Source organism: Myotis brandtii, unplaced genomic scaffold, assembly GCF_000412655.1.
Source record: "Myotis brandtii unplaced genomic scaffold, ASM41265v1 scaffold18, whole genome shotgun sequence".
Taxonomy (NCBI): domain Eukaryota; kingdom Metazoa; phylum Chordata; class Mammalia; order Chiroptera; family Vespertilionidae; genus Myotis; species Myotis brandtii.
The window spans coordinates 3,653,260-3,668,582 of record NW_005356674.1 but is presented as its reverse complement, the minus strand read 5'-3'; the positions used below and the strand labels follow the sequence as shown (position 1 = coordinate 3,668,582).

Genomic DNA, 15,323 nt, shown 5'->3' with positions numbered 1-15,323 from the left:
GATCGGGTTGGGGGGACATTTGGGTGGGGAAGCTTCCCATATATTTGACGCTTGAGCTGGGCCTCAAAGGGAATAAGAACATCTGCAAAGTAACCGTTTATTCTAATTTTGTTGTATTTCTCTGGGGGAAAAAGCTCCTAAGCATTGTCCCAAGTGCCACTCTGCTCTCTGTGGAAGGTGGGAGGTGACCTGTGCCCATTCAGAAAACATCTTAGGCCTGCGAGGGAGCCAGGAGGGGCTCCCGGCAACTCGGCTGCAGCCCCACTCATCAGAAACCACCGAGGTGGTGGCAGTAACAGATTTTCCAGATGACAATTGAAGGGCTTTAAGAAAGAGAATTGCAGAGGCAAGTCGGAGTGCTGGTAATTGGGCTTCCGGAGCCCAGGAAGGTCTTTGAACATGTACAGAGAGTTTGTCAGCCAGAGAGGGAACTTGGAAGTTCTGCTGCTTGGATCTGATTGACAGAGATAATGAGAGTGGCAGTGTCTGTGGAGAGAAGCTGCTGTTTTATTGAAACATCAGAGCTTACCTTAACCCCTTCTGCCCTGGTTCCTCCACTACCCTGAGCTCCTCCACTTCACTCTCCAGGTACCGCCCACTGCCCAACTCACTTATGGGAAATGCACATCTGGGGGCAGTCTGGAGCCTCCACTGAGGACTCCAGGGCAGGCGAAGGCTCTGCTCCTTTCCCAGAGGAGTTGCCAGTCACTTCAGCAGGTGCCCACGGCGCCTGGGATCACACCACATACTCCTGTCCCCACCCAACTCCCAGACCTGCCACCTCTGGGTGTAGGCGAACAAAGGCAGCTGCTCTCCCCTCCCTGCCCCTTTAGCGCATTGGCTTACACTGACCTTCAGGATGGCCCAAACAGTGGCTGCAGACCATTCAAAATGAGGCACAGCCTGCTTAAGTGACAGCTGCCTAGACTGTTTCTCTCCTGCCCCACACCCTCACTCTCCTCCTCTCTAGAAACACCATCTGATCTCATCAAAAGATATCCAATCTTTTCAGCATCCACTCATCTCATCCTCTTGTAGACCAAGGGAAGGAGCCCAGGACTCACTCCGATTTTCAGTGTTGCTCAGTAGAGTACTCTATGCCTCCACTCCGGGGCCACGCTTTCCACACAATTCAAACGTGGTCACTGGTGTGAAGCCATCCAATGGCCAGGTGTTTTTCTATGTCTCCTCCCTGTTTTCCACACCTGCTAGCGAGGCAGCTATGACAGAGATTGATCACAAAGCCCCATTAGAGGCCTGGACTTGATGTCTTAATTTTATTCTAAGTTACATGCACTCAGAAGATTTGGAAAACATCCAGATCCTTAAAATGGGAATCCAATTCTCCAAAGGCATAGCACTTCAATGAAAGATTCGAGGAGACAAATGCTATCCACACATGAGTTAATGACCTAGGGTAGTTTTTCTTTGGGGGTTGGAGGGTAAAGGCATTTTCTTTTTTGCCATAAGTACAAGAAGCATCAATGCTCCCAGAGTAAATAACAATGTAATTATCTAGAAGAGCAAATGGAATCAAGTCACATTTTGCAAACATGAGCATAAAAGGGGGTTCACATGCCATCTTTCTGGACCTCCCAATGTCTAGCAGCAGGTCAGTGACCCTCTTTGCAGAGATGACATCTACTGGGATGGGCCTGGCACAAAGCACGGCCTCCATGTAATACAGGGATCCTTTCTACTGCGGAGCTCCATCCATATACACCACCTCACTGAGTCATTTAATCTCTAACAACCCTTCCTGTGCAGTTTCAGGTCATGTGACTTTGCCAGGTGTCTGACACTAGTAAGAAACGGAACAAGGATTTGAACCCAGGCCTCCAAGGTCTGTGCCCCTAATCATATTGCCCTCCCCTCACCAACACAACACCTGCACCTGCTTTCCCAGCAGACCTGCAACGGCTCTTTGATTTCTTCTTAAAAAGAAAGAGCACAACAGAGGAAACATAAATGCAAAGGCCAGGACAGTCTTCCCCAAACCCCATGAGGTAGCCTGCAGAGGAGACAGGGGAAAACAGCTAAGCTGCCTTCAGCCTGAAGCTCAGGCAGGAGATTCAGTGCCTACGTGGGGTCCAGTCTCTCGATGCTCCGCCAGGAGTACTTGGTCGGCTGCTCACACCATGGAGCCGTGCCTCTGCACACGGGTCCTGACTCCAGTGCTCCTTCCTTTTAAAGGCAGACGGGAGAGTAATCTTGTCAGTGCGGAAAATTAGGATTTGGGGCTCTGGCATGAAATAATTTGAGCAGAGATACCAGCTGTTTAAGGGAACATGAGCTGCCCTGAACTGGATGATTTTGGGGTGGGGCGGGGCGGGGGACTAGCCTTGTGAGATGTTGAATTTGGAGACTAGCCCCTCCTGCTGTCCCCACCTAGCTTGTGCTTAGGCAACCCAGAAAGAGCTTGCGAGACCATTCCGTGGGGAATCCCACTGGCTCCACAGTGAGGAGGGCCTCTGTGACAGGGTCCCTCAATCTGGCTGCCTGGAAGGAGCTGGTAAAGGGTGCTGGTTTCTGAGCCTGGCTGATGGGAATGCTGCCCGGCAGTTCATCCTCACGGACTACTTGGTTTAGCCCAATACCCCTGCTGCTGGCTATGAGGACTTCAAACAGCGCCCAGGACGAGATTACAATGGCAGCCCCACAGAGGCCTGGGAAAAGTGGGCTTCAGGTTATCCAGACATCAAATCAGACACCCCTGGGATTTACTCCCAGCCCTATCATTTACAAGCTGTGTGCCCTCAAGCAACTCACTTCACCAGGTTTGCCTCCACGTCCTCCTGGGAAAAATGGGGCTACAGTGACTTCTTATGAAGATACCAGGTAATTCAATTGACAGTAGTTTGGCAAAGAAAAATTTGGTGGTGATGAAACATAATTTAAAAGTGAATGTTCCCATTTAAAAAAAAAAAGTAAATGTTTCTAATCACTGAATTTTATGTAGTGATAATATTGGTATGGTTTATATGCTTGTTTGTTTTTCTGCCATATTGAACACAAGGAAAAATACACCTTGATTATGTCTAATGACTTCAAGTTATCATATTATCTCATGCCCCATCTCATGTCTGATAGATACACTATGCATAAAATTTGTAAAAATGGAAACTGATTGACAATATTCACTTTCTGACCAATTCACTAATAAAAGAAAAAAAAACCCACAAGCATAATCAGTCAAAATGAACCTGACATTATTTAGAGGCAAAAACACATGAAAATCATTGAACCCCAAATTATTTCCTTTGTTGTTTAAGGTGCTTTAACTGTTTATTTTAATATAAAATCAATGCATAATTATTACAGAAAATAACAAGCAAAAAGAAAAGCATAAAGAGCACTCATGTTGCTACCTGCCCAGAGGCAACCACCATTAACTCTGTGGTATATATCTTTCCCAGGTCTTTTCTGTGCGTGTGTATAATTATTGTTTTTTTGTTTTTGTTTGGTTTTAGTTTTTTACAAAAGCAAGATTATGCCATGTCTGCAGTTATGCAGCCTGTGCTTTTGCCTAATATTACACTATGAGTATATTTCCATTTAAATAGGTACATTTTTGCAACATCTCTGGAAGGCCTGCATTGAATTCTAGGCTTTCCATTGTGTTATATCATAATAAATCCGTAGGTATAGCACTGGGTCATTTACAATTTTTTTTTTCTATTACAAAAAGCACAGAGCAGACATAATTGATTTAAATGAATTGGAATTAAGAAGTAAAGGGTGAAAAACAATTACTATAACCTGAACAACAGACAAAAGTACATGAAGATCCTAAAACCTTTACAAAATTATCCTCTGGAGTCTGCAAAACCTGATTGGAGATATTGATTGTGGACCACCTTGTTAATTGACCATTTTTATTGTCCTGAACCAATTTGTTTAACCAAATCCTTCAACCCAATCCCTGTTGCTGCCTCTTGAAAATGAAGGCAAATGATCAGAAAGCCCCTTGCATGGAGTAGGGCAGTGATGGCGAACCTACCACACGCGTGTCAGAGGTGACACGCGAACATTTTTTTGGTTGATTTTTGTTAAATGGCATTTAAATATATAAAATAAATATCAAAAATATAAGTCTTTGTTTTACTATGGTTGCAAATATCAAAACATTTCTATATGTGACACGGCACCAGAGTTAAGTTAGGGTTTTTCAAAATGCTGACACTCCGAGCTCAAAAGGTTCGCCATCACTGGAGTAGGGGCTCCATCAAGTCCTGATTCCTTCCTTCCATTTCTTTGCTTAACAGTGAAAGGAAGAGGCCACCACAAGTTTTGGTGGTGTCTATTATAAATAGTGGGTTTACTGGGCTTCCCATGTGCCATTGTTTTATTTGCCCTGGCGCCACTAGCTGCCAGCAAGGCAGAATTGGGTCAGTGTCCTCTTAAAGAGAAGTTCAAGCCAATTAACCAGATTATTCTTCAATAAACAGTTACAGAGATCTAGTGTGCATCTGGCCCAGCACTGGTGCTAGGGATACAAAGGGACAATTAAGATGTGGTCCCAGCTTTCTAGGAGCCCACAGTCTAGGGAGAAAAGCCAAGTACACGTCACATCTTACTATGGTAGGAAGTCCATGAGCATAGAATGAGGGCACCTAGGTCAGGCAGGCTCCATCCTTGGGGGTTAATTTGTGAATGACTGGCTGATGGCTCATCACCCAATCATACCTGTTCCCATGTGTGTCCCTGCAGGTCATCAATGCCATTGAGCAGGACTACCGGCTGCCCCCGCCCATGGACTGCCCAGCTGCTCTACACCAGCTCATGCTGGACTGTTGGCAGAAGGACCGTAATAGCCGGCCCCGCTTTGCTGAGATTGTCAACACCCTGGACAAGATGATCCGGAACCCAGCAAGTCTCAAGACTGTGGCAACCATCACCGCCGTGTGAGTCTAGTGGTTATTAGGTGTGCGTGGTCAGGGGCAAGGCCAATAGCAACACTGCTAGCCTTTTGGTCCATTAAGAGCAAGGGTAAGGTGATTGAGCTTATCCACTAATGGGAGAAGTTCCAAAACTGTTCTCTTCCTTTTTCTCTTGGTTCTCTCTCAAATATTCCCTGCCTCCAGCATAGGCTAGACCCGTGGTCGGCAAACTGCGGTTCTCGAGCCACATGCAGCTCTTTGGCCCCTTGAGTGTGGCTCTTCCTAAGCCTTAGGAGTACCCTAATTAAGTTAATAACAATGTACCTACCTATATAGTTTAAGTTTAAAAAATTTGGCTCTCAAAAGAAATTTCAATTGTTGATATTTGGCTCTGTTGACTAATGAGTTTGCCAACCGACCACGACTAGACCAAGCATGTCAAATTCAAAGGCTAACACGGGCCAAATAAACAAGGTTTAAGTTTATGTGGGCCACAAAAAAAACAAAAGTTTCAATTTTCATAGAAACAGGTTTATTTCGATAGAGACATGCTGAATACAAAGGGCTGAAATAAATGAGTAATCGTTAACATAATAGAACATTTTAATAAAAATTAATATTTTTTCTTGAACATTAACTTACCAGACACTGAATAACTACACAAATTAGTAAGCGTAATGCAAATAAACCTATTTTTATTGTTCTCCAAAAATGAAATATTTCCTGTTGCGCACACCAAATAAGTCAGTATTAGACTAATGACATGGCCATCAGCTGCTAAAATATTCGCTGCTAGTATTAGTGGAGAGAAATGGTGTGCCTGCGCATAAGGCGCATAAGGGAAATGAATGCCACACGATTTTAGTAATTAGTCATTAGCGAACATTGTAGTTGGTTATTAATAATTATGTATAACAGGATATTATAAAAATTAAGTCACAAAATTTTTATTAAAACATTTCTTACTTGCCATTATATTGGCTGGGCCGCAAAAATATTCATTGTGGGCTGCGAGTTTGACATGCTTGCTGTGTAGACAGATGTTAAGAAACCTGTCTAGGTCTCTACCTCCCATTGGCTTTAGATGGACTGGGCACTGGGTTCTCTAACAGTTGAGCATATCTGATCTGCTTGGTATGAGGCCCCACTTCTGGGCCATCCTGTTTCCAGAAGGCACCCTTTCTGTTAACCACACCAGTCTGTTAAGCAGGTGGAGCTGCAGACCTGGAACCTTGGCCAACCTATTAGCAAGCAAAGGCCCCGATTGCTAGGGGACAAAGATACAAAGCAATGGGATTTGTTAGGAGCAAATGAACAGAATAACTGTCAAGTACTGTCAGCAACTATCAGTTGTACATTTGCAGGGTTAACTCATTTATTATTCATCCTTTTAAACAAAGTTTATTGGGTTAAGCACTGTGTCCATTGCTGGCACTACAGAATGACTAAGGTAGACATGGTCCCCGCCCTCATGGAGCTTTGAGTCATTTAGATAATCACCCAAAGATCAGTGTGGCAGGGAGGTAGGTGCCTGATGCTTGGAGATCATCTACCTTCCTCTGTTTTCAGGGAGACATCCCTGATGACAGCTGAAGAGAGGGAGTGCATTAACAGATTGAAAGGAATATGGGAGTAGAGGGACCAGGGTACAGCATGTGCAAAGGCCTGGGGGTGGAAAGGACAGGGCTAGTGCGTGGAGTACAGTTTGTGAGGGGGCAGGTTGGTGGCTAACGCTGGTGAGGTGGGAGAGGGCCAGACATTGAGCCTTTAGGTCCTGCTAAGAATTCTGGGCTTGATTTTCAGATTAATGAGCATCCCTTAAAGCAGCGGTTGCCAACCGGTGGTCCGTGAGGTCTGAAAGGTCGGCGACCACTGCCTTAGAGGGTTTGACTTGAATCAGGAACAGGTGAGGGTTATTGACAATAATCACATCTGCATTTGTAAGAAAGAGCATCAGGCAACAGTGTGGAACTTAGGTTGAGGGGAACAAGCATGCATGAAGAAAGAGCACTGCAGTAATCACGACAGAGAAGGTAGGGTCTTAAGTCAGGGGAATGGTGTAGAAAGAAGTGGATGAGTTTGAACAATTTTGAAGGACAAATCTTTATGACTTGGTAAAGGATTGGGCATTGGTGCTGAAGATGTGTCAAGAAGTCACCCTGGTTTCCAGATTGGGTACCTGGGTGTCTGCTTTGAGAATGTGCCAGGGAAGATCAGTGGTGGGCCCTTCTGTTCCATTTATTTCAATTAGCTGAGGACAAAACCAGAAAGCCAAATGTTAACAATAGATTTGGGGAGGTAGCAGTGAACTGTATATATTCTTAAAAGCTCTTAGATTTCAGTTTACAAGGGAGTCCTGAGCCTTCCCTTCCCTTTATACTGCATGCTGGTCAATCAGCCTGTCTGGGCTGACTGACGTGTGGCAGTGCCCAGAGGCAGAGGGACTAGCCACCTGGCCCTGAGAAGCCATGCCAACTCAGGAACCTGGAAGGAAGGGTCAGCACAGGGCTCCACTGTCAAGCATGTGCCGCCCCACATGGAGTCTGCTATTGCCCGGAGCGTGGCTCTCCGCACACTGCTGCAGCTGTAAAGTCACCTGCTCCTCTCTGTCTCACAGGCCTTCCCAGCCCCTGCTAGACCGCTCTATCCCAGACTTCACGGCCTTTACCACCGTGGATGACTGGCTCAGTGCCATCAAAATGGTTCAGTACAGGGACAGCTTCCTCACCGCCGGCTTCACCTCCCTCCAGCTGGTCACCCAGATGACATCAGAGTAAGTGATGAGAATCGTCTCTGTTCAGCCTGTGGGTGGGGGTCAAGGCTCCTTCCCTGCCATTGTCCTTGGTACCAGTCCTGACTTCTGGCTTCAGCTCCAGATCTCCTCTCTGAATGGAACCAGGCCTGGTGGGGGCGCACCTTGGAAAAAAAGGAGGCAAGGCTGAAGGTGGGGAGGCTGAGATGGTTCTGGGCCCCAAATGAGAGTTATTCAGTCATTGCCATATGTCATTTGCCTAATCACCAAGAGTCGCTCCTCCCTTTAAGTTTTTAAACTCAGCCTATCAAAGGGAGCATCCAGATGGAAAGAACACAGCCAGCCAGCACTTTAACAACACAGCAGGCAGAGGCACGGCCCTGACGCAGCAACAGTTGCAGATGTGGGGGAGCTTGTTCATACCTACATAGCACTTGTAAATAAGTATACATTTCCACCCCCCACAAATCACTTACCAGTCTGCAGCGCCCAAAGGACTCTGGAGGGATACAAAACCCAACATTATTCAGATAAAATGAGAGCCAGAAAGGGTCTTAAAGATCCATGCAGTCCATCATTTCGCCAGGAATGTTCTGAGTAGCACCTGTTCTGGGAAATGCTAATAGGTTCTCCTTGGAAAAAAGGTCCCCCGGTCAAATAAATTTAGGAAATGCCGCACACTTTATCACTCTCTTGGCTATTCAGGACACATATTAGCATTGAAAAGGCCATGAGAAATCCTGAAATAAAGAAACCCATTTAAAATTATTCAATACCAAGGAGCCACATTTTTGAGAGGCAGGGTTTGTGGAACTGTAGTTTGAGAAATATTTATGTAGTTCCACCCCTTTCATTCAGCAGGTTCAGAAAGTGGGTGAAGTCAGTTCCTGAAGATTCTAGCTCATGATTGGCAGAGCAGGCCTAATGCCTGCGTTCCTGACTGCCAGCTCCATATCCTTCTCCCAGTCCATCCCAGGGCCACAGCAGCACCCATACTTTGCTGCACACTAGAATCACCTGGGACTCTTTAAAGGGACTGATACCTGATATTGTAACTTCATTGGGATCTTAAAAACTGCCCAAGTGATTCTATAATGCAGTCAAGATTCTATAATGCACTGAACTAAAGTTGGTCTAAAGTCGGTCAAATTTTGAATACACACCCATGCACACACACACACATAACCCAGAGGGGACCTCACTGGCTGCCCAGACTAAAACGTGTACTGACAGCACTGGGTTTGGTGGTCTGTAACACACATTTTCCATGGTAGAGGATCGATCCGTCCACAAGCAGCTGGAAACATTTACTGATCACCTGTTTGGTGTCGGGCACAGAGGTAGTTGTGGGGCTACCCTCCTAGGGCAGGCCAGTGGCTGAGTCCCACGGGAGGGAGTGGTCACCTACGCCCAGCAATTGAGCCCCAGAGGGACGGCTTCTGAATACTCGGCCTCGGTCCCCCACTCCTGCTTTGCAGTCCATCTTCCTGGAGTCCAGCTCCACCTCTCTGAGGTTCATTCTTGCCAGAAATGATGGCACCTCCACTTCCTCCAGGGAGGTAGGTGACTTGAATGAGCATCTAGTCTTGGATCCACTAAACTTCAGACTTCATTTTTTAAACCTGGGTTCATTTCCTGCTGATGCCTAAAAAAGATGGTCCCTGACATAATGAATTATTGTCAGACACCAAAAATAAAACAGAAGCATTGACTGGTGAAAAACCAGCTTCCCAATCTCGCAGAATTAAAGTGGATGGCGCAGATGATTGGGGGCCTGGGTGCAGGGACCGAAGTGGGTGTTCATGAAGATGAGGCTACTCCTGCTTCCCCTAGATGAGTATGAGGGCAGTCATCACCTGATCACCTACAAACAGAAGGAATCAAGGGGAATAATTTCCCCAGTCCGAGAATAGCCACCATGAAAAGAACAAAGGAAAGTGAAACCTAAAATTAAGGAATTTAATTTAGTTCAAAGTAAAAATGTCCACACACTATTGCAGCAATTTAGTTTATCTTCTGGGAGATAGAAGATGGAAAAAGAATATGAGCAACTAAATAAATAAAATAGGTTGCGGGACAATTTGTGAATTTAAAATTCAAGTACACCTCCCAAACATGTTTGCTAAAACATGTTACATGTTTGCTAAAAAAACACGGGCAATTTAATCATCTAAACCTGCTGCAGCCTGTGGGGCACTGACCACCTGCTGAAAGGAGGGGGATCAGGAAAGCGGCGGCACAGTGGGTGGAGGTCCAGCACAGGGTCCTCCTCGGGGGTCAAGTGCACAGTGTACAAAGTGAGCGGCTGTGCTGGAGACCCAGAGCTTTGGGGGGAGTACAGATAGGACCTTAGGAGAGTTTGAGAGCAGCCCAGCAGGGTAGCTGAGGCCCAGTCGTCTTGAATTTGAACCCCAGCTCCCCGAATGCTCCCCCACTGTGTGATCTAGAGCATGTTACTTCTCTGAGCCATAGTTGCCTTGTCTATAAATATGTCTATAATAGTGCCCATCTCATTGGTTTGTGGCAAGTGGAATAGCACATGCAAAGCACTTGGCCTATTGCCTATTTCCTTGCCTACAGGATGCACAGGAGAAATGATTGCTCTTAAAGTATTATCATTGAATTTAAATGGTTTGTCGATTTTTACAAAATGCTTCCATAGGTATGAGTTAGTATATGGCACTTGAAAAGTACTCAAGCACTGTCATGTTATTATTATTAAGGAAAGAAGCATGGGTCTCCCCAAAGTCAAATATAAGCCATGAACTTGTTCATATTAAGACTCATAGCTCAAAGATGAATCCATACCAAATCCCTATCCTAAACATAGTCCTTGGATTCCTGCTTGGACAGATATTTGAAAGTTAAACCTTTGAGATCACCCTTCTTAAAAATGTATGATATTAAAATTCAAGCAGAGGCACAAAATGGAAACTTGGGGGGAAAACATCAGAAAACCAAGCAAGCCCCACATCCTTTCAGTCACAGCGGGTGATCACTAATTTAGCCAGAAAGCCACAGAATACCTGAAGCCCCATACAACATGTGCTGGGGGTGCTGGAAAAAAACAACAACAGAGGAAACTTCTAGTTTACCTAGAGTCATGGACACAATGAAGGGGCTGCTCCAGATCCTTCCAGGATTATCTAAATTGGAGGGGGCATTGGAGACAAGGTCTACTCCATGGAGAGATTGAAGTTCAGTAAGTAAATATCCAGGTAGGCATTTGCTAAAGACTCTTAAACTTGGGATCCTTGGATTTTAAACATTTGCACTTACCTACCCAACTTCTTGGATCTTCAACACTTTTATTTGCTTTCTATGATGAATTTTGATCTCTGAAAAGCTGCTGTAACATTAAAGTGCCTTCTTTTGTGTTTTCCCCCTCCTAGAGACCTCCTGAGAATAGGGGTCACCTTGGCAGGTCACCAGAAGAAGATCCTGAACAGCATTCATTCTATGAGGGTCCAGATGAGTCAGTCACCAACTGCAATGGCATGAGAACTCTCATTTTCTGGGGGAAGGAGAGGAAGAAAAAGGACCAGACTCAAGGGGGAGCCAGAGGTTGAACACTGTGGAATGTTCTGGAGAGATTGGCTTCTCCATTGAGAAATGTGTCACATATGTGAAGAAAAAACTGGACCTGCTCCTCATAGTCAACCTTCATTTCTCAGTGACAGAAGCATGTTTATGATGCCGTGGGAAACAAAATAGATAATAAAAATATGAAGAGGTGATGTTCAGCGGAAGTGAAGACACAAGAGTATGCATCAGGGTTTCAAGAGTGAACTCAGCTCCCCCCTCAGTGGGCTGGAGTCATCTGTCCACAGGAAGGAAGGGAAGGAGGTGGAGGGAAGAAACAGAGCAGTGTTCCATTTTCTTCCTCGCCAATGACATTCTTTTCTTTTCTCCTTCTGTACTCCTCCCCAAGAGTCCTCTCCCTTCTCCCACATCCATTTCCCTTTGCTCACGACTCATGTAGGGAAGTTTCTTCAAACCAACCCCAGCTCCTGAGTCTCCAGATGTTGTTCTGTCAGTTGCCAAAGGACTTTGCTGACCACTGCATGGGGGATCCGACCAATTCAATTAATGTCTTCATATTGAAGAAGAGATGTACCTTCAATTGAAAACCTTGTTTTTCTTTTGTTTGCATTTTCTGCAAAAAGGAAAAAGAAACCACAAATTGGAAAAGAAAAAAAAAAGAAAACCTGTTTCCATGTGTGCGTGAGCACACATATGTACGTCTGTGTTCTAAGATGACTGTGCTTGTTCGTAACAGATGCAAACAAAGGTCTAGGAAGTCTTGGCCTGGAAAATTCGAAGGGGCAGGAATGTATTGTTGGTTTTGGTTTTCTGATTGGCCCAGGTGGCCTATTGGCTCAATGGGGAGAGGGTAGGAAGAAAAATAAAATGAAATTGGGGGAAAACTCTCAAGAGCTTGCAAATTCAGACAGGAAACAGGTGAGTGGTTTGAATTGGATGCAGTGTGGGCCATTCTAGAATGATACTGACTGATGAATTACTCTTGGTAACATCTGAAGAGAAGGAGAAGGAAAGTGTGTCTGGAGAATGTTCTTCCACATCCTGGAATCTGCAATTTAAGAGGTGGCAAGGGAGGAGTCTTCTTACCTTACCCGTGGACTGGCTTAAGCCGTATGGCATCCGAGGAATGTTTCAAGTGTGTCTGTGTCTCTCTGCATTCCTTCTGTACCTCATTGTTCGATTCACTTTTGTAAATTCCACCTAACATTTAAATATTTTTAATTTCTCCTTTTACCTTAATCTCCTTGCTAATTTTATCTGTCTAATTAAAATGAGCAGAAGCATGTCTGGGTTTACATAGAATGGTGTCAGAGCATGTGTTCCTGGACCCCATGGGGTCTGTGCCCAAGTGATGGGAGAATCCTTAACAAACATTTTTCTTCCCTCTAATGGGAGGGAGGGTACACATCCGGATCCTGTGACTCCTGAGAAGCAGAATCTATTGAAATCACTCTCACGGTTGTGACCCAAAGGAAGAACCAAATAAATATGCGGCTCTGAAGTCTCAAACATGCACCTTTAAGAAGTCACTGGGAAATAAACAATCACCAGTAAGACATGATCAGCCCTGCTTTCAGTTCACACACTGCATGTGAGAAGTTCACATCCAGGCCAATTTAGGAAGAGCCACTAAAGACTATTGTGGTGTGTCTGGGCACATGCATTTGGAGGGGAGGGTTGTGAGGCAATTAAGAGGACTACAGTTCTCACGTAGGTTAATATATACTTAAGGTGAGATAAGCCTTTTTCCCTAGTTCTAGGTAACTTTGAACTTGGGGAGGTCCTTACCTTCTGAAGCCCCTTTGAGGAGGCTCATAGGCCTAGGGGTACAGGTCCAAAGCAGGGCAGCCCCTTCTTAAAGCACCACCCTTCTGTTTAACCCCCAGGGGACAGGAGGAGATGGTCAAAACAGTCTCAGAAGATTCACATATGGTTGCAAGGGGCCCCAATCCAGCCACATAGTGTGTAAAAAAGACAATTTCCCCTAAGTAATAGCTTGCCAATTCTATGCACAGTTTGCTAATTACCCCCAAAGACCTCAATCCGTGAAATGTCTTACAAGTCTAGGCAGTTCAACTAATCTACTCTCAATTTTCCACAGGAATGAATTTTAATTTATCACCAAATTTCTCAGGCAGCCTCCTCAACCCGAGATCCTCATTGAGCCTCCACTAATGCCAGCTCACCTTCTGGCTGCAGACAAAGTAAGGTCAAGGTGAAGGTCATGGCACATCCTTTGGTTTCATTTTACCATAAACCCCCACAAAAGAGAGAGAAAGAACCCAAAGTGCACAAGGGGAAAGCATGAAGGGTTAGCAGAGCCAAGACCAGGGCCTCCAAGCATAGCTCTTAATGGGAGGGGCAGGACAAATCTCTTGACATTCCCCCAACCCCCCCAGGTGCCAAGCACGGCTTCACATGCTAGGCTTCCCCAACCCCACACCCCAAAATATGGTGTGTCTCTCGAGAGTGAGACATCATGCCTTCCACCTATAGCATGAAGCCATTCACCTCTCTGAGCCTCAGTTTCCTTATGTGTGTTATCAGATAGTGGTAACTACCTTTGATGAAGACTATCATTCCTAAGCAGGTTCTCTATGCCAGGCATGTTCTGAGTACTTTACATACATGATTAACTCTCTTCCTCACAATTATCTTGTGAAGTCCTAGAAGATACTGTAGTGCCTCCAATTTTCAGATGAGAAAACTGAGAGACAGAGACCTTGCCTAGATCACACAGAAGCAGAGTCAGGCTTTGACTCAGGCAATCTGACTCCTTGCTCTTAACCACTATCTCCGTGGGCCTCACACTTGAGCATGCATTAGCATCACCCTCGGGTTTTCTGATTCAGAAGATCTGGAGTGGAAACCAAGAATGTGCACTTCTCACAGGTTGACAGGTGGTACTGCTGCTGTTGGTCCAGAGACCACACTTGAGAACCACTGCAGGACACGAACCTAGCTTCCTGGAATGAATGGCAATAGATGTGAAGTCCTGGACTCTTGGGAATGATAGTCATTGAGGTTTTGAGCTACCCAGGAAGAGGGGAATGAATCCTCACACCCTTGGGAATGAAGGGATGGGAGAGGCTGGTCTAACAGAGGTATCTGTCCTCACTGGCCTTTAGTGCCAGGAGACTTTACTCACCCCTTCAAAAGAGCTCCCTGAGGAGAATGCTCACTGCTAACGAGACCCCCAATCCTCTGAATTTCACTACCACCTTATCATCTGGCAGAGGATTAATTCTAAGTCATATCCTTTCTTTTTTTAAAATATATTTTTAATTTCAGAGAGGAAGGGAGAGAGAGAGGGAGAGAAGTAGAAACATCAATAATGAGAATCATCAATCAGCTGCCTTCTGCATGCCCACTACTTGGGATTGAGAGTGCAACCCGGTCATGTGCCCTGACTGGGAATTGAACCGTGACCTCCTGGTTCATAGATCTACACTCAACCACTGAGCCACACCATCCAGGCTAAGTCATATCCTTTCTTAAAAATACACTTTTTACAGTGGTCAGTGGCCTATGCCCCTGTGAGCCAGGCTAAAGAGATGGAACCTACCACTGGGCTCACGGAGAGGAAGCCTTTGCCAGACATACCTATGGCCGCCAAGATTCAGGTGGGTGGATAGTGCACAAGAGACTCTGGGAGATGTTTAATTAATGTTCCTGGACCAGATGTTATGGGAATGGAGGCAATCTGTGGTAAAGTCTTAGAGATTATGAGCCACCTTTCCGTGCCCACCCCCACTGTAATACTTGAAGATAGGAATGAAAGGTAGAGAGTAAATGCATCTATAGAGCATGTTTACTGTATCATCTGAAGATCACTGAAGCTCATAGATGCCAAATAGACACACGATACTAAAATCATATGCCTCCCCCACCTACCACCTCCCTTCCCCCTCTCCCCAAAGTTATGTGTAGCGCTAGGTCACTGACTTTCACAGAGGATAGCTGAAATCAAGTGAGGACTACAAATTATACTTGACCAGCATTTGTGAAGAGAACAGAAATCAGTGAGGACTGAAGAATAGAAGTCCAGGAATATTGAAGGACAGACAGAGTGAGACATCAGGCAAGAGGGTGACAGTCTACACAAGTGTTAGTTAAAAATGAAAGATTCTAACAGCTTCGTTTTGTTC

At 45.3% G+C, this 15,323-nt stretch overlaps 1 protein-coding gene across 1 annotated transcript in view; it reads left to right on the top strand.

The window, feature by feature from the left end:
• EPHB1 (EPH receptor B1) overlaps window positions 1-12,477 on the top strand; it is a 362,205-nt gene extending 349,728 nt beyond the window's left edge. The window contains exons 14-16 of the mRNA XM_005863544.2: window positions 4,711-4,904; window positions 7,498-7,653; window positions 11,025-12,477. Coding sequence (XP_005863606.1) covers window positions 4,711-4,904; window positions 7,498-7,653; window positions 11,025-11,133 — 459 coding nt within the window. The 3' untranslated portion in view covers window positions 11,134-12,477. The remainder of the gene's footprint in view (window positions 1-4,710; window positions 4,905-7,497; window positions 7,654-11,024) is intronic.
• The last annotated feature ends 2,846 nt before the right edge of the window (window positions 12,478-15,323 follow it).